Here is a 17,462-nt window from a genome sequence, read left to right on the forward strand (position 1 = left end):
TACAGGAGCGCCCCGCAACTGAATGTGTATAAGTGGCATTGTTTGTATTTGTATTTTCTTTCTTGAGTGTTTTCAGTGCTTTTAAATAAAGATTGAACTAATGTAAACTAAGATGTAGATGTTTGTGGATCAACTTTCAACAGGAGATGAACAGTCACAACAATCCATGTTGAATCAGAAGGTTTGTCCTCCCTACACTAGTTTGTTCAGGCTTTTCTGTGAGGACCACAACCCATCATCTCTCTCCAGACACACCTGTAGAAGGGAGTATAAAGGCCCAGAGAGAAGAGAGAGGACATCAAGCTTCCAGGAGTCTCCATAGACACCAGAAGATGATGAAGATGTCTCTCTCTGTCAGCCTGCTGCTGCTCCTGCTCCCCCTCTGTCAGGCTGATCTTCTCCAGCAGGAAGAAGCTGAAGATGAGGATCTTGGTGTGGACATCAGTACCAGGATTCTCACCACCAACAACGGCACTGAAGACCTGCTGCTGGAAGGAGACATGTTGGCTCCCATAACCAGAAACGCCATGACCTGCTGGTACCAGAGGTGTCTGTGGAAGAAGGACTCGGCAGGTCTGGTGACGATCCCCTTCACAGTGAGCGCTGAGTTCAGCAGATGGGACAGGAAGAAGATGGAGAGGGCCATGAAGGCCTTCCACAGCAGCACCTGCCTCCGCTTCGTCCCCCGTCAGAGAGAGTTCGACTACATCAGCATCGAGAACAAAGGCGGCTGCTTCTCGTCTCTGGGCAGAGTTGGAGGAAGACAGGTTCTGTCTCTCAACAAGCAGGGCTGCCTCTATCACGGCATCATTCAGCACGAGATCAAGCACGCTCTGGGCTTCCATCACGAGCAGACCCGCAGTGACCGCGACCAGTACGTCAGGATCAACTGGGAGAACATCAACACACAGATGGCCTACAACTTCCACAAGAGGCAAACCAACAACCTCAACACTCCCTACGACTACGGCTCCATCATGCACTACGGAAAAACCGCCTTCTCCATCCGGTTTGGCAAAGACTCCATCACCCCCATCCCTAACCCCAACGTCCACATCGGTCAGAGGCAGGGAATGTCCTACTGGGACGTCAGGAGGATCAACATGCTTTATGATTGTTGATCAACATTAACATTCAGAAGACATCAAGTCTGAGAAACCAGTATTGAAGTTTCTTTAGTTTTCTTAAGAAGATCAAAAGTGATGCCATCAAATGTTTACTTTTGAATGAATGAATGAATAAAATAATTGAATTAATACGATTGAACAATGTTGCCTTTTTTGTATCTTTCTGTCTCATGCTTATCACTATTTTATTTTCTTGTGTTTGGTTGCAAGGTTACTTTAGTAACGGCTTCTTTTTAAATGATCTAAATATGTCTTGACATGACAGCTACAGCTCCTTGCAATCCTTATTATCATGACTTTATCCAACACATGATGCAACTTAACCAATAGATCAACGTCTACCTTACTCTGTTGCCAACAAATATTGTTCATTCAGGATTATTTCAAGGTTCCTCAAGATGATTACTACCTCAGCGCAGCAATGAAACCACCATGTTGCTATTCAAGATCTCATTGGAGACCAACAACAAATCAACAATGACACCCAAATATGGGCCAATATCTGTATTTCTTTTACAGTGCATAACAAAATATGCACACATTTTGGAAAAGTTGTAAAAGTTTGTAAAAGTGGAGTTATGATGATAGATAAAGTGCTACAAAATGTAAGGCCTTCATTATTATTTTTTATTGGTGCAGATTAATTCTAGGAGAAAACAAATCCTCCTCTTCTAATATTTCCTCTACAGACCTACATTGCAAGTCAGCCTCGTACTTGACTTATCTTGTGCATCTCAAAAGTTACATAAATCGTCTTCATGTTGTCATCAACTACATTCATGAAAATGATTCTTTATCTTCATCTCCTTCTGTTTTCGAATGTATTTAACTATTTTCATCCACTGTCTCTTCTCTCCACATGTCCAACCATCAGAGTCTGGCGTCTCTAACTTTGTAACCAAACATCTTCATGTGAACTTAATTACATGATTTACTCATTTTGAATATTTTCTTTACACTGACTCCCAATATGAACCATGAAATAATCCACCCTGACTCTTCTAACTCTGGGACTTGTCTTTGTGTGAGAACCACTGTCTCTGAGCTAATGCCTACATTAAATTGGTTGTTGGCGCAAAATATATTAAGGCCCTGCTCTAAATGATCAACACCAAATACTAAACCTCATCTTTTCACGACCTCAACTTCCTGCATCTTCACTATATCTCTTGCCTTAGTTAAATCGCACGCACTTTTGACTTATACTGACTTTCATTCTTTAGATAATAAGATTGGTTTAGGATTCAAGACTAAACTTATATAGACAAGTAATCATTCAACTTTTAAAGGCATAGTTTACAGTTTTCTTCATTCCTCTCAATATACAACCTTGAATGTAAATCAATGATAGTGAAAACATTTTCAATAAATTGAATGTTTTGTTTTTTTTCCGTTTAATCGTAACAACGTTGTCAGTTCTCTCTTTTTAGTCATCAAACAAACATGTTATTATTCATGGAAAACAGTGTTAAATGGAATTTCAACTTATTCCTTCCGCCCACTTCATTTTCCGTGTAAACTCCAGTTTCTTTGCATCGGGTCAAAACGAACAACGCAAAGTACAGGAGCGCCCCGCAACTGCATGTGTATAAGTGGCATAGTTTGGATTTGTATTTTCTTTCTTGAGTGTTTTCAGTGCATTTAAATAAAGATGGAACTGATGTAAACTAAGATGTAGATGTTTGTGGATCAACTTTCAACAGGAAATGAACAGTCACAACAATCCATGTTGAATCAGAAGGTTTGTCCTCCCTATACTAGTTTGTTCAGGCTTTACAGTGAGGACCACAACCCATCATGTCTCTCCAGACACACCTGTAGAAGGGAGTATAAAGGCCCAGAGAGAAGAGAGAGGACATCAAGCTTCCAGGAGTCTCCATTGACACCAGAAGATGATGAAGATGTCTCTCTCTGTCAGCCTGCTGCTGCTCCTACTCCCCCTCTGTCAGGCTGATCTTCTCCAGCAGGAAGAAGCTGAAGATGAGGATCTTGGTGTGGACATCAGTACCAGGATTCTCACCACCAACAACGGCACTGAAGACCTGCTGCTGGAAGGAGACATGTTGGCTCCCATAACCAGAAACGCCATGACCTGCTGGTACCAGAGGTGTCTGTGGAAGAAGGACTCGGCAGGTCTGGTGACGATCCCCTTCACAGTGAGCGCTGAGTTCAGCAGCTGGGACAGGAAGAAGATGGAGAGGGCCATGAAGGCCTTCCACAGCAGCACCTGCCTCCGCTTCGTCCCCCGTCAGAGAGAGTTCGACTACATCAGCATCGAGAACAAAGGCGGCTGCTTCTCGTCTCTGGGCAGAGTTGGAGGAAGACAGGTTCTGTCTCTCAACAAGCAGGGCTGCCTCTATCACGGCATCATTCAGCACGAGATCAAGCACGCTCTGGGCTTCCATCACGAGCAGACCCGCAGTGACCGCGACCAGTACGTCAGGATCAACTGGGAGAACATCAACACACAGATGGCTTACAACTTCCACAAGAGGCAAACCAACAACCTCAACACACCCTACGACTACGGCTCCATCATGCACTACGGAAAAACCGCCTTCTCCATCCGGTTCGGCAAAGACTCCATCACCCCCATCCCTAACCCCAACGTCCACATCGGTCAGAGGCAGGGAATGTCCTACTGGGACGTCAGGAGGATCAACATGCTTTATGATTGTTGATCAACATTAACATTCAGAAGACATCAAGTCTGAGAAACCAGTATTGAAGTTTCTTTAGTTTTCTTATCAAGATCAAAAGTGATGCCATCAAATGTTTACTTTTGAATGAATGAATGAATAAAATAATTGAATTAATACGATTGAACAATGTTGCCTTTTTTGTATCTTTCTGTCTCATGCTTATCACTATTTTATTTTCTTGTGTTTTGTTGCAAGGTTACTTTAGTAACGGTTTCTTTTTAAATGATCTACATATGTCTTGACATGACAGCTACAGCTCCTTGCAATCCTTATTATCATGACTTTATCCAACACATGACGCAACTTAACCAATAGATCAACGTCTACCTTACTCTGTTGCCAACAAATATTGTTCATTCAAGATTGTTTCAAGGTTCTTCAAGATGATTACTACCTCAGCGCAGCAATGAAACCACCATGTTGCTATTCAAGATCTCATTGGAGACCAACAACAAATCAACAATGACACCCAAATATGGGCCAATATCTGTATTTCTTTTACAGTGCATAACAAAATATGCACACATTTTGGAAAAGTTGTAAAAGTTTGTAAAAGTGGAGTTATGATGATAAAGTGCTACAAAATGTAAAGCCTTCATTATTATTTTTTATTGGTGCAGATTAATTCTATTAGAAAACAAATCCTCCTCTTCTAATATTTCCTCTACAGACCTACATTGCAAGTCAGCCTCGTACTTGACTTATCTTGTGCATCTCAAAAGTTACATAAATCGTCTTCATGTTGTCATCAACTACATTCATGAAAATGATTCTTTATCTTCATCTCCTTCTGTTTTCGAACGTATTTAACTATCTTCATCCACTGTCTCTTCTCTCCACATGTCCAACCATCAGAGTCTGGCGTCTCTAACTTTGTAACCAAACATCTTCATGTGAACTTAATTATATGATTTACTCATTTTGAATATTTTCTTTACACTGACTCCCAATATGAACCATGAAATAATCCACCCTGACTCTTCTAACTCTGGGAATTGTCTTTGTGTGAGAACCACTGTCTCTGAGCTAATGCCTACATTAAATTGGTTGTTGGCGCAAAATATATTAAGGCCCTGCTCTAAATGATCAACACCAAATACAAAACCTCATCTTTTCACGACCTCAACTTCCTGTATCTTCACTATATCTCTTGCCTTAGTTACATCGCACGCACTTTTGACTTATACTGACTTTCATTCTTTAGATAATAAGATTGGTTTAGGATTCAAGACTAAACTTATATAGACAAGTAATCATTCAACTTTTAAAGGCATAGTTTACAGTTTTCTTCATTCCTCTCAATATATAACCTTGAATGTAAATCAAGATTGTGAAAACATTTTCAATAAATTAAATGTTTTGTTTTTTTTCCATTTAATCGTAACAACGTTGTCAGTTCTCTCTTTTTAGTCATCAAACAAACATGTTATTATTCATGGAAAACAGTGTTAAATGGAATTTCAACTTATTCCTTCCGCCCACTTCATTTTCCGCGAAACTCCAGTTTCTTTGCATCGGGTCAAAACGGACAAAGCAAAGTACAGGAGCGCCCCGCAACTGAATGTGTATAAGTGGCATTGTTTGGATTTGTATTTTCTTTCTTGAGTGTTTTCAGTGCATTTAAATAAAGATGGAACTGATGTAAACTAAGATGTAGATGTTTGTGGATCAAGTTTCAACAGGAAATGAACAGTCACAACAATCCATGTTGAATCAGAAGGTTTGTCCTCCCTACACTAGTTTGTTCAGGCTTTTCTGTGAGGACCACAACCCATCATCTCTCTCCAGACACACCTGTAGAAGGGAGTATAAAGGCCCAGAGAGAAGAGAGAGGACATCAAGCTTCCAGGAGTCTCCATAGACACCAGAAGATGATGAAGATGTCTCTCTCTGTCAGCCTGCTGCTGCTCCTACTCCCCCTCTGTCAGGCTGATCTTCTCCAGCAGGAAGAAGCTGAAGATGAGGATCTTGGTGTGGACATCAGTACCAGGATTCTCACCACCAACAACGGCACTGAAGACCTGCTGCTGGAAGGAGACATGTTGGCTCCCATAACCAGAAACGCCATGACCTGCTGGTACCAGAGGTGTCTGTGGAAGAAGGACTCGGCAGGTCTGGTGACGATCCCCTTCACAGTGAGCGCTGAGTTCAGCAGCTGGGACAGGAAGAAGATGGAGAGGGCCATGAAGGCCTTCCACAGCAGCACCTGCCTCCGCTTCGTCCCCCGTCAGAGAGAGTTCGACTACATCAGCATCGAGAACAAAGGCGGCTGCTTCTCGTCTCTGGGCAGAGTTGGAGGAAGACAGGTTCTGTCTCTCAACAAGCAGGGCTGCCTCTATCACGGCATCATTCAGCACGAGATCAAGCACGCTCTGGGCTTCCATCACGAGCAGACCCGCAGTGACCGCGACCAGTACGTCAGGATCAACTGGGAGAACATCAACACACAGATGGCTTACAACTTCCACAAGAGGCAAACCAACAACCTCAACACTCCCTACGACTACGGCTCCATCATGCACTACGGAAAAACCGCCTTCTCCATCCGGTTCGGCAAAGACTCCATCACCCCCATCCCTAACCCCAACGTCCACATCGGTCAGAGGCAGGGAATGTCCTACTGGGACGTCAGGAGGATCAACATACTTTATGATTGTTGATCAACATTAACATTCAGAAGACATCAAGTCTGAGAAACCAGTATTGAAGTTTCTTTAGTTTTCTTATCAAGATCAAAAGTGATGCCATCAAATGTTTACTTTTGAATGAATGAATGAATAAAATAATTGAATTAATACGATTGAACAATGTTGCCTTTTTTGTATCTTTCTGTCTCATGCTTATCACTATTTTATTTTCTTGTGTTTTGTTGCAAGGTTACTTTAGTAACGGTTTCTTTTTAAATGATCTACATATGTCTTGACATGACAGCTACAGCTCCTTGCAATCCTTATTATCATGACTTTATCCAACACATGACGCAACTTAACCAATAGATCAACGTCTACCTTACTCTGTTGCCAACAAATATTGTTCATTCAAGATTGTTTCAAGGTTCTTCAAGATGATTACTACCTCAGCGCAGCAATGAAACCACCATGTTGCTATTCAAGATCTCATTGGAGACCAACAACAAATCAACAATGACACCCAAATATGGGCCAATATCTGTATTTCTTTTACAGTGCATAACAAAATATGCACACATTTTGGAAAAGTTGTAAAAGTTTGTAAAAGTGGAGTTATGATGATAAAGTGCTACAAAATGTAAAGCCTTCATTATTATTTTTTATTGGTGCAGATTAATTCTATTAGAAAACAAATCCTCCTCTTCTAATATTTCCTCTACAGACCTACATTGCAAGTCAGCCTCGTACTTGACTTATCTTGTGCATCTCAAAAGTTACATAAATCGTCTTCATGTTGTCATCAACTACATTCATGAAAATGATTCTTTATCTTCATCTCCTTCTGTTTTCGAACGTATTTAACTATCTTCATCCACTGTCTCTTCTCTCCACATGTCCAACCATCAGAGTCTGGCGTCTCTAACTTTGTAACCAAACATCTTCATGTGAACTTAATTATATGATTTACTCATTTTGAATATTTTCTTTACACTGACTCCCAATATGAACCATGAAATAATCCACCCTGACTCTTCTAACTCTGGGACTTGTCTTTGTGTGAGAACCACTGTCTCTGAGCTAATGCCTACATTAAATTGGTTGTTGGCGCAAAATATATTAAGGCCCTGCTCTAAATGATCAACACCAAATACAAAACCTCATCTTTTCACGACCTCAACTTCCTGTATCTTCACTATATCTCTTGCCTTAGTTACATCGCACGCACTTTTGACTTATACTGACTTTCATTCTTTAGATAATAAGATTGGTTTAGGATTCAAGACTAAACTTATATAGACAAGTAATCATTCAACTTTTAAAGGCATAGTTTACAGTTTTCTTCATTCCTCTCAATATATAACCTTGAATGTAAATCAAGATTGTGAAAACATTTTCAATAAATTAAATGTTTTGTTTTTTTTCCATTTAATCGTAACAACGTTGTCAGTTCTCTCTTTTTAGTCATCAAACAAACATGTTATTATTCATGGAAAACAGTGTTAAATGGAATTTCAACTTATTCCTTCCGCCCACTTCATTTTCCGCGAAACTCCAGTTTCTTTGCATCGGGTCAAAACGGACAAAGCAAAGTACAGGAGCGCCCCGCAACTGAATGTGTATAAGTGGCATTGTTTGGATTTGTATTTTCTTTCTTGAGTGTTTTCAGTGCATTTAAATAAAGATGGAACTGATGTAAACTAAGATGTAGATGTTTGTGGATCAAGTTTCAACAGGAAATGAACAGTCACAACAATCCATGTTGAATCAGAAGGTTTGTCCTCCCTACACTAGTTTGTTCAGGCTTTTCTGTGAGGACCACAACCCATCATCTCTCTCCAGACACACCTGTAGAAGGGAGTATAAAGGCCCAGAGAGAAGAGAGAGGACATCAAGCTTCCAGGAGTCTCCATAGACACCAGAAGATGATGAAGATGTCTCTCTCTGTCAGCCTGCTGCTGCTCCTACTCCCCCTCTGTCAGGCTGATCTTCTCCAGCAGGAAGAAGCTGAAGATGAGGATCTTGGTGTGGACATCAGTACCAGGATTCTCACCACCAACAACGGCACTGAAGAGCTGCTGCTGGAAGGAGACATGTTGGCTCCCATAACCAGAAACGCCATGACCTGCTGGTACCAGAGGTGTCTGTGGAAGAAGGACTCGGCAGGTCTGGTGACGATCCCCTTCACAGTGAGCGCTGAGTTCAGCAGCTGGGACAGGAAGAAGATGGAGAGGGCCATGAAGGCCTTCCACAGCAGCACCTGCCTCCGCTTCGTCCCCCGTCAGAGAGAGTTCGACTACATCAGCATCGAGAACAAAGGCGGCTGCTTCTCGTCTCTGGGCAGAGTTGGAGGAAGACAGGTTCTGTCTCTCAACAAGCAGGGCTGCCTCTATCACGGCATCATTCAGCACGAGATCAAGCACGCTCTGGGCTTCCATCACGAGCAGACCCGCAGTGACCGCGACCAGTACGTCAGGATCAACTGGGAGAACATCAACACACAGATGGCCTACAACTTCCACAAGAGGCAAACCAACAACCTCAACACTCCCTACGACTACGGCTCCATCATGCACTACGGAAAAACCGCCTTCTCCATCCGGTTCGGCAAAGACTCCATCACCCCCATCCCTAACCCCAACGTCCACATCGGTCAGAGGCAGGGAATGTCCTACTGGGACGTCAGGAGGATCAACATGCTTTATGATTGTTGATCAACATTAACATTCAGAAGACATCAAGTCTGAGAAACCAGTATTGAAGTTTCTTTAGTTTTCTTAAGAAGATCAAAAGTGATGCCATCAAATGTTTACTTTTGAATGAATGAATGAATAAAATAATTGAATTAATACGATTGAACAATGTTGCCTTTTTTGTATCTTTCTGTCTCATGCTTATCACTATTTTATTTTCTTGTGTTTGGTTGCAAGGTTACTTTAGTAACGGCTTCTTTTTAAATGATCTAAATATGTCTTGACATGACAGCTACAGCTCCTTGCAATCCTTATTATCATGACTTTATCCAACACATGATGCAACTTAACCAATAGATCAACGTCTACCTTACTCTGTTGCCAACAAATATTGTTCATTCAGGATTATTTCAAGGTTCCTCAAGAATATTACTACCTCAGCGCAGCAATGAAACCACCATGTTGCTATTCAAGATCTCATTGGAGACCAACAACAAATCAACAATGACACCCAAATATGGGCCAATATCTGTATTTCTTTTACAGTGCATAACAAAATATGCACACATTTTGGAAAAGTTGTAAAAGTTTGTAAAAGTGGAGTTATGATGATAGATAAAGTGCTACAAAATGTAAGGCCTTCATTATTATTTTTTATTGGTGCAGATTAATTCTAGGAGAAAACAAATCCTCCTCTTCTAATATTTCCTCTACAGACCTACATTGCAAGTCAGCCTCGTACTTGACTTATCTTGTGCATCTCAAAAGTTACATAAATCGTCTTCATGTTGTCATCAACTACATTCATGAAAATGATTCTTTATCTTCATCTCCTTCTGTTTTCGAACGTATTTAACTATTTTCATCCACTGTCTCTTCTCTCCACATGTCCAACCATCAGAGTCTGGCGTCTCTAACTTTGTAACCAAACATCTTCATGTGAACTTAATTACATGATTTACTCATTTTGAATATTTTCTTTACACTGACTCCCAATATGAACCATGAAATAATCCACCCTGACTCTTCTAACTCTGGGACTTGTCTTTGTGTGAGAACCACTGTCTCTGAGCTAATGCCTACATTAAATTGGTTGTTGGCGCAAAATATATTAAGGCCCTGCTCTAAATGATCAACACCAAATACTAAACCTCATCTTTTCACGACCTCAACTTCCTGCATCTTCACTATATCTCTTGCCTTAGTTACATCGCACGCACTTTTGACTTATACTGACTTTCATTCTTTAGATAATAAGATTGGTTTAGAACTTAAGACTAAAGTTATATAGACAAGTAATCATTCAACTTTTAAAGGCATGTTTTACAGTTTTCTTTATTCCTCTCAATATATAACTTTGAATGTAAATCAAGATAGTGAAAACATTTTCAATAAATTGAATGTTTTGTTTTTTTTCCGTTTAATCGTAACAACGTTGTCAGTTCTCTCTTTTTAGTCATCAAACAAACATGTTATTATTCATGGAAAACAGTGTTAAATGGAATTTCAACTTATTCCTTCCGCCCACTTCATTTTCCGTGTAAACTCCAGTTTCTTTGCATCGGGTCAAAACGAACAACGCAAATTACAGGAGCGCCCCGCAACTGCATGTGTATAAGTGGCATAGTTTGGATTTGTATTTTCTTTCTTGAGTGTTTTCAGTGCATTTAAATAAAGATGGAACTGATGTAAACTAAGATGTAGATGTTTGTGGATCAACTTTCAACAGGAGATGAACAGTCACAACAATCCATGTTGAATCAGAAGGTTTGTCCTCCCTACACTAGTTTGTTCAGGCTTTTCTGTGAGGACCACAACCCATCATCTCTCTCCAGACACACCTGTAGAAGGGAGTATAAAGGCCCAGAGAGAAGAGAGAGGACATCAAGCTTCCAGGAGTCTCCATTGACACCAGAAGATGATGAAGATGCCCCCCCCTGTCAGCCTGCTGCTGCTCCTACTCCCCCTCTGTCAGGCTGATCTTCTCCAGCAGGAAGAAGCTGAAGATGAGGATCTTGGTGTGGACATCAGTACCAGGATTCTCACCACCAACAACGGCACTGAAGACCTGCTGCTGGAAGGAGACATGTTGGCTCCCATAACCAGAAACGCCATGACCTGCTGGTACCAGAGGTGTCTGTGGAAGAAGGACTCGGCAGGTCTGGTGACGATCCCCTTCACAGTGAGCGCTGAGTTCAGCAGCTGGGACAGGAAGAAGATGGAGAGGGCCATGAAGGCCTTCCACAGCAGCACCTGCCTCCGCTTCGTCCCCCGTCAGAGAGAGTTCGACTACATCAGCATCGAGAACAAAGGCGGCTGCTTCTCGTCTCTGGGCAGAGTTGGAGGAAGACAGGTTCTGTCTCTCAACAAGCGGGGCTGCCTCTATCATGGCATCATTCAGCACGAGATCAAGCACGCTCTGGGCTTCCATCACGAGCAGACCCGCAGTGACCGCGACCAGTACGTCAGGATCAACTGGGAGAACATCAACACACAGATGGCCTACAACTTCCACAAGAGGCAAACCAACAACCTCAACACTCCCTACGACTACGGCTCCATCATGCACTACGGAAAAACCGCCTTCTCCATCCGGTTCGGCAAAGACTCCATCACCCCCATCCCTAACCCCAACGTCCACATCGGTCAGAGGCAGGGAATGTCCTACTGGGACGTCAGGAGGATCAACATGCTTTATGATTGTTGACCAACATTAACATTCAGAAGACATCAAGTCTGAGAAACCAGTATTGAAGTTTCTTTAGTTTTCTTAAGAAGATCAAAAGTGATGCCATCAAATGTTTACTTTTGAATGAATGAATGAATAAAATAATTGAATTAATACGATTGAACAATGTTGCCTTTTTTGTATCTTTCTGTCTCATGCTTATCACTATTTTATTTTCTTGTGATTTGTTGCAAGGTCACTTTAGTAACGGTTTCTTTTTAAATGATCTAAATATGTCTTGACATGACAGCTACAGCTCCTTGCAATCCTTATTATCATGACTTTATCCAACACATGACGCAACTTAACCAATAGATCAACGTCTACCTTACTCTGTTGCCAACAAATATTGTTCATTCAGGATTGTTTCAAGGTTCCTCAAGATGATTACTACCTCAGCGCAGCAATGAAACCACCATGTTGCTATTCAAGATCTCATTGGAGACCAACAACAAATCAACAATGACACCCAAATATGGGCCAATATCTGTATTTCTTTTACAGTGCATAACAAAATATGCACACATTTTGGAAAAGTTGTAAAAGTTTGTAAAATTGGAGTTATGATGATAGATAAAGTGCTACAAAATGTAAGGCCTTCATTATTATTTTTTATTGGTGCAGATTAATTCTAGGAGAAAACAAATCCTCCTCTTCTAATATTTCCTCTACAGACCTACATTGCAAGTCAGCCTCGTACTTGACTTATCTTGTGCATCTCAAAAGTTACATAAATCGTCTTCATGTTGTCATCAACTACATTCATGAAAATGATTCTTTATCTTCATCTCCTTCTGTTTTCGAACGTATTTAACTATCTTCATCCACTGTCTCTTCTCTCCACATGTCCAACCATCAGAGTCTGGCGTCTCTAACTTTGTAACCAAACATCTTCATGTGAACTTAATTATATGATTTACTCATTTTGAATATTTTCTTTACACTGACTCCCAATATGAACCATGAAATAATCCACCCTGACTCTTCTAACTCTGGGACTTGTCTTTGTGTGAGAACCACTGTCTCTGAGCTAATGCCTACATTAAATTGGTTGTTGGCGCAAAAGATATTAAGGCCCTGCTCTAAATGATTAACACCAAATACTAAACCTCATCTTTTCACGACCTCAACTTCCTGCATCTTCACTATATCTCTTGCCTTAGTTACATCGCACGCACTTTTGACTTATACTGACTTTCATTCTTTAGATAATAAGATTGGTTTAGGATTCAAGACTAAACTTATATAGACAAGTAATCATTCAACTTTTAAAGGCATAGTTTACAGTTTTCTTCATTCCTCTCAATATATAACCTTGAATGTAAATCAAGATTGTGAAAACATTTTCAATAAATTAAATGTTTGTTTTTTTTTCCATTTAATCGTAACAACGTTGTCAGTTCTCTCTTTTTAGTCATCAAACAAACATCTTATTATTCATGGAAAACAGTGTTAAATGGAATTTCAACTTATTCCTTCCGCCCACTTCATTTTCCGCGAAACTCCAGTTTCTTTGCATCGGGTCAAAACGGACAAAGCAAAGTACAGGAGCGCCCCGCAACTGCATGTGTATAAGTGGCATTGTTTGTATTTGTATTTTCTTTCTTGAGTATTTTCAGTGCTTTTAAATAAAGATGGAACTAATGTAAACTAAGATGTAGATGTTGTGGATCAAGTTTCAACAGGAGATGAACAGTCACAACAATCCATGTTGAATCAGAAGGTTTGTCCTCCCTACACTAGTTTGTTCAGGCTTTACAGTGAGGACCACAACCCATCATCTCTCTCCAGACACACCTGTAGAAGGGAGTATAAAGGCCCAGAGAGAAGAGAGAGGACATCAAGCTTCCAGGAGTCTCCATAGACACCAGAAGATGATGAAGATGTCTCTCTCTGTCAGCCTGCTGCTGCTCCTACTCCCCCTCTGTCAGGCTGATCTTCTCCAGCAGGAAGAAGCTGAAGATGAGGATCTTGGTGTGGACATCAGTACCAGGATTCTCACCACCAACAACGGCACTGAAGAGCTGCTGCTGGAAGGAGACATGTTGGCTCCCATAACCAGAAACGCCATGACCTGCTGGTACCAGAGGTGTCTGTGGAAGAAGGACTCGGCAGGTCTGGTGACGATCCCCTTCACAGTGAGCGCTGAGTTCAGCAGCTGGGACAGGAAGAAGATGGAGAGGGCCATGAAGGCCTTCCACAGCAGCACCTGCCTCCGCTTCGTCCCCCGTCAGAGAGAGTTCGACTACATCAGCATCGAGAACAAAGGCGGCTGCTTCTCGTCTCTGGGCAGAGTTGGAGGAAGACAGGTTCTGTCTCTCAACAAGCAGGGCTGCCTCTATCACGGCATCATTCAGCACGAGATCAAGCACGCTCTGGGCTTCCATCACGAGCAGACCCGCAGTGACCGCGACCAGTACGTCAGGATCAACTGGGAGAACATCAACACACAGATGGCCTACAACTTCCACAAGAGGCAAACCAACAACCTCAACACTCCCTACGACTACGGCTCCATCATGCACTACGGAAAAACCGCCTTCTCCATCCGGTTCGGCAAAGACTCCATCACCCCCATCCCTAACCCCAACGTCCACATCGGTCAGAGGCAGGGAATGTCCTACTGGGACGTCAGGAGGATCAACATGCTTTATGATTGTTGATCAACATTAACATTCAGAAGACATCAAGTCTGAGAAACCAGTATTGAAGTTTCTTTAGTTTTCTTAAGAAGATCAAAAGTGATGCCATCAAATGTTTACTTTTGAATGAATGAATGAATAAAATAATTGAATTAATACGATTGAACAATGTTGCCTTTTTTATATCTTTCTGTCTCATGCTTATCACTATTTTATTTTCTTGTGATTTGTTGCAAGGTCACTTTAGTAACGGTTTCTTTTTAAATGATCTAAATATGTCTTGACATGACAGCTACAGCTCCTTGCAATCCTTATTATCATGACTTTATCCAACACATGACACAACTTAACCAATAGATCAACGTCTACCTTACTCTGTTGCCAACAAATATTGTTCATTCAGGATTGTTTCAAGGTTCCTCAAGATGATTACTACCTCAGCGCAGCAATGAAACCACCATGTTGCTATTCAAGATCTCATTGGAGACCAACAACAAATCAACAATGACACCCAAATATGGGCCAATATCTGTATTTCTTTTACAGTGCATAACAAAATATGCACACATTTTGGAAAAGTTGTAAAAGTTTGTAAAAGTGGAGTTATGATGATAGATAAAGTGCTACAAAATGTAAGGCCTTCATTATTATTTTTTATTGGTGCAGATTAATTCTAGGAGAAAACAAATCCTCCTCTTCTAATATTTCCTCTACAGACCTACATTGCAAGTCAGCCTCGTACTTGACTTATCTTGTGCATCTCAAAAGTTACATAAATCGTCTTCATGTTGTCATCAACTACATTCATGAAAATGATTCTTTATCTTCATCTCCTTCTGTTTTCGAACTTATTTAACTATCTTCATCCACTGTCTCTTCTCTCCACATGTCCAACCATCAGAGTCTGGCGTCTCTAACTTTGTAACCAAACATCTTCATGTGAACTTAATTATATGATTTACTCATTTTGAAAATTTTCTTTACACTGACTCCCAATATGAACCATGAAATAATCCACCCTGACTCTTCTAACCCTGGGACTTGTCTTTGTGTGAGAACCACTGTCTCTGAGTTAATGCCTACATTAAAATGGATGTTGGCGCAAAAGATATTAAGGCCCTGCTCTAAATGATCAACACCAAATACTAAACCTCATCTTTTCACGACCTCAACTTCCTGCATCTTCACTATATCTCTTGCCTTAGTTACATCGCACGCACTTTTGACTTATACTGACTTTCATTCTTTAGATAATAAGATTGGTTTAGGATTCAAGAATAAACTTATATAGACAAGTAATCATTCAACTTTTAAAGGCATAGTTTACAGTTTTCTTCATTCCTCTCAATATATAACCTTGAATGTAAATCAAGATTGTGAAAACATTTTCAATAAATTAAATGTTTTGTTTTTTTTCCATTTAATCGTAACAACGTTGTCAGTTCTCTCTTTTTAGTCATCAAACAAACATCTTATTATTCATGGAAAACAGTGTTAAATGGAATTTCAACTTATTCCTTCCGCCCACTTCATTTTCCGCGAAACTCCAGTTTCTTTGCATCGTGTCAAAACGGACAAAGCAAAGTACAGGAGCGCCCCGCAACTGAATGTGTATAAGTGGCATTGTTTGTATTTGTCTTTTCTTTCTTGAGTGTTTTCAGTGCTTTTAAATAAAGATGGAACTAATGTAAACTAAGATGTAGATGTTTGTGGATCAACTTTCAACAGGAGATGAACAGTCACAACAATCCATGTTGAATCAGAAGGTTTGTCCTCCCTACACTAGTTTGTTCAGGCTTTTCAGTGAGGACCACAACCCATCATCTCTCTCCAGACACACCTGTAGAAGGGAGTATAAAGGCCCAGAGAGAAGAGAGAGGACATCAAGCTTCCAGGAGTGTCCATAGACACCAGAAGATGATGAAGATGTCTCTCTCTGTCAGCCTGCTGCTGCTCCTACTCCCCCTCTGTCAGGCTGATCTTCTCCAGCAGGAAGAAGCTGAAGATGAGGATCTTGGTGTGGACATCAGTACCAGGATTCTCACCACCAACAACGGCACTGAAGACCTGCTGCTGGAAGGAGACATGTTGGCTCCCATAACCAGAAACGCCATGACCTGCTGGTACCAGAGGTGTCTGTGGAAGAAGGACTCGGCAGGTCTGGTGACGATCCCCTTCACAGTGAGCGCTGAGTTCAGCAGCTGGGACAGGAAGAAGATGGAGAGGGCCATGAAGGCCTTCCACAGCAGCACCTGCCTCCGCTTCGTCCCCCGTCAGAGAGAGTTCGACTACATCAGCATCGAGAACAAAGGCGGCTGCTTCTCGTCTCTGGGCAGAGTTGGAGGAAGACAGGTTCTGTCTCTCAACAAGCGGGGCTGCCTCTATCACGGCATCATTCAGCACGAGATCAAGCACGCTCTGGGCTTCCATCACGAGCAGACCCGCAGTGACCGCGACCAGTACGTCAGGATCAACTGGGAGAACATCAACACACAGATGGCCTACAACTTCCACAAGAGGCAAACCAACAACCTCAACACTCCCTATGACTACGGCTCCATCATGCACTACGGAAAAACCGCCTTCTCCATCCGGTTCGGCAAAGACTCCATCACCCCCATCCCTAACCCCAACGTCCACATCGGTCAGAGGCAGGGAATGTCCTACTGGGACGTCAGGAGGATCAACATACTTTATGATTGTTGATCAACATTAACATTCAGAAGACATCAAGTCTGAGAAACCAGTATTGAAGTTTCTTTAGTTTTCTTAAGAAGATCAAAAGTGATGCCATCAAATGTTTACTTTTGAATGAATGAATGAATAAAATAATTGAATTAATACGATTGAACAATGTTGCCTTTTTTGTATCTTTCTGTCTCATGCTTATCACTATTTTATTTTCTTGTGATTTGTTGCAAGGTCACTTTAGTAACGGTTTCT

The 17,462-nt window shown here is 41.3% G+C and overlaps 7 protein-coding genes across 7 annotated transcripts; all 7 read left to right on the forward strand.

Annotated features, from left to right (window-relative positions):
- Positions 1-276: 276 nt before the first annotated feature.
- On the forward strand, positions 277-1,121 carry LOC148078063 (high choriolytic enzyme 1-like). The gene has a single exon (XM_087793474.1). It carries the CDS (start codon positions 333-335, stop codon positions 1,119-1,121), a length of 789 nt encoding a protein of 262 aa, XP_087649600.1. The 5' UTR covers positions 277-332.
- Positions 1,122-3,019: 1,898 nt separating this feature from the next.
- LOC148078064 (high choriolytic enzyme 1-like) lies at positions 3,020-3,808 on the forward strand. Its single transcript, XM_087793475.1, has one exon. The coding sequence runs from the start codon at positions 3,020-3,022 to the stop codon at positions 3,806-3,808; it is 789 nt and encodes a 262-aa protein (XP_087649601.1).
- A 1,892-nt stretch (positions 3,809-5,700) lies between these two features.
- On the forward strand, positions 5,701-6,489 carry LOC148078065 (high choriolytic enzyme 1-like). Its single transcript, XM_087793477.1, has one exon. The coding sequence runs from the start codon at positions 5,701-5,703 to the stop codon at positions 6,487-6,489; it is 789 nt and encodes a 262-aa protein (XP_087649603.1).
- A 1,892-nt stretch (positions 6,490-8,381) lies between these two features.
- Positions 8,382-9,170, forward strand: LOC148078066 (high choriolytic enzyme 1-like). The gene has a single exon (XM_087793478.1). The coding sequence runs from the start codon at positions 8,382-8,384 to the stop codon at positions 9,168-9,170; it is 789 nt and encodes a 262-aa protein (XP_087649604.1).
- Positions 9,171-11,067: 1,897 nt separating this feature from the next.
- LOC148078067 (high choriolytic enzyme 1-like) lies at positions 11,068-11,856 on the forward strand. The gene has a single exon (XM_087793479.1). It carries the CDS (start codon positions 11,068-11,070, stop codon positions 11,854-11,856), a length of 789 nt encoding a protein of 262 aa, XP_087649605.1.
- Positions 11,857-13,751: 1,895 nt separating this feature from the next.
- Positions 13,752-14,540, forward strand: LOC148078068 (high choriolytic enzyme 1-like). Its single transcript, XM_087793480.1, has one exon. The coding sequence runs from the start codon at positions 13,752-13,754 to the stop codon at positions 14,538-14,540; it is 789 nt and encodes a 262-aa protein (XP_087649606.1).
- A 1,896-nt stretch (positions 14,541-16,436) lies between these two features.
- LOC148078069 (high choriolytic enzyme 1-like) lies at positions 16,437-17,225 on the forward strand. Its single transcript, XM_087793481.1, has one exon. It carries the CDS (start codon positions 16,437-16,439, stop codon positions 17,223-17,225), a length of 789 nt encoding a protein of 262 aa, XP_087649607.1.
- Positions 17,226-17,462: the final 237 nt, after the last annotated feature.

Source organism: Callionymus lyra, chromosome 6 (assembly GCF_982586985.1).
Source record: "Callionymus lyra chromosome 6, fCalLyr1.hap1.1, whole genome shotgun sequence".
In the NCBI taxonomy this organism is placed as follows: Eukaryota; Metazoa; Chordata; class Actinopteri; order Syngnathiformes; family Callionymidae; genus Callionymus; species Callionymus lyra.

Excerpts from the sequence above, each read along its gene's own strand:
- LOC148078065 (XM_087793477.1), top strand. The coding sequence starts at position 5,701 with ATGATGAAGATGTCTCTCTCTGTCAGCCTGCTGCTGCTCCTACTCCCC.
- LOC148078068 (XM_087793480.1), top strand. The coding sequence starts at position 13,752 with ATGATGAAGATGTCTCTCTCTGTCAGCCTGCTGCTGCTCCTACTCCCC.
- LOC148078063 (XM_087793474.1), top strand. The coding sequence starts at position 333 with ATGATGAAGATGTCTCTCTCTGTCAGCCTGCTGCTGCTCCTGCTCCCC.
- LOC148078064 (XM_087793475.1), top strand. The coding sequence starts at position 3,020 with ATGATGAAGATGTCTCTCTCTGTCAGCCTGCTGCTGCTCCTACTCCCC.
- LOC148078067 (XM_087793479.1), top strand. The coding sequence starts at position 11,068 with ATGATGAAGATGCCCCCCCCTGTCAGCCTGCTGCTGCTCCTACTCCCC.
- LOC148078069 (XM_087793481.1), top strand. The coding sequence starts at position 16,437 with ATGATGAAGATGTCTCTCTCTGTCAGCCTGCTGCTGCTCCTACTCCCC.
- LOC148078066 (XM_087793478.1), top strand. The coding sequence starts at position 8,382 with ATGATGAAGATGTCTCTCTCTGTCAGCCTGCTGCTGCTCCTACTCCCC.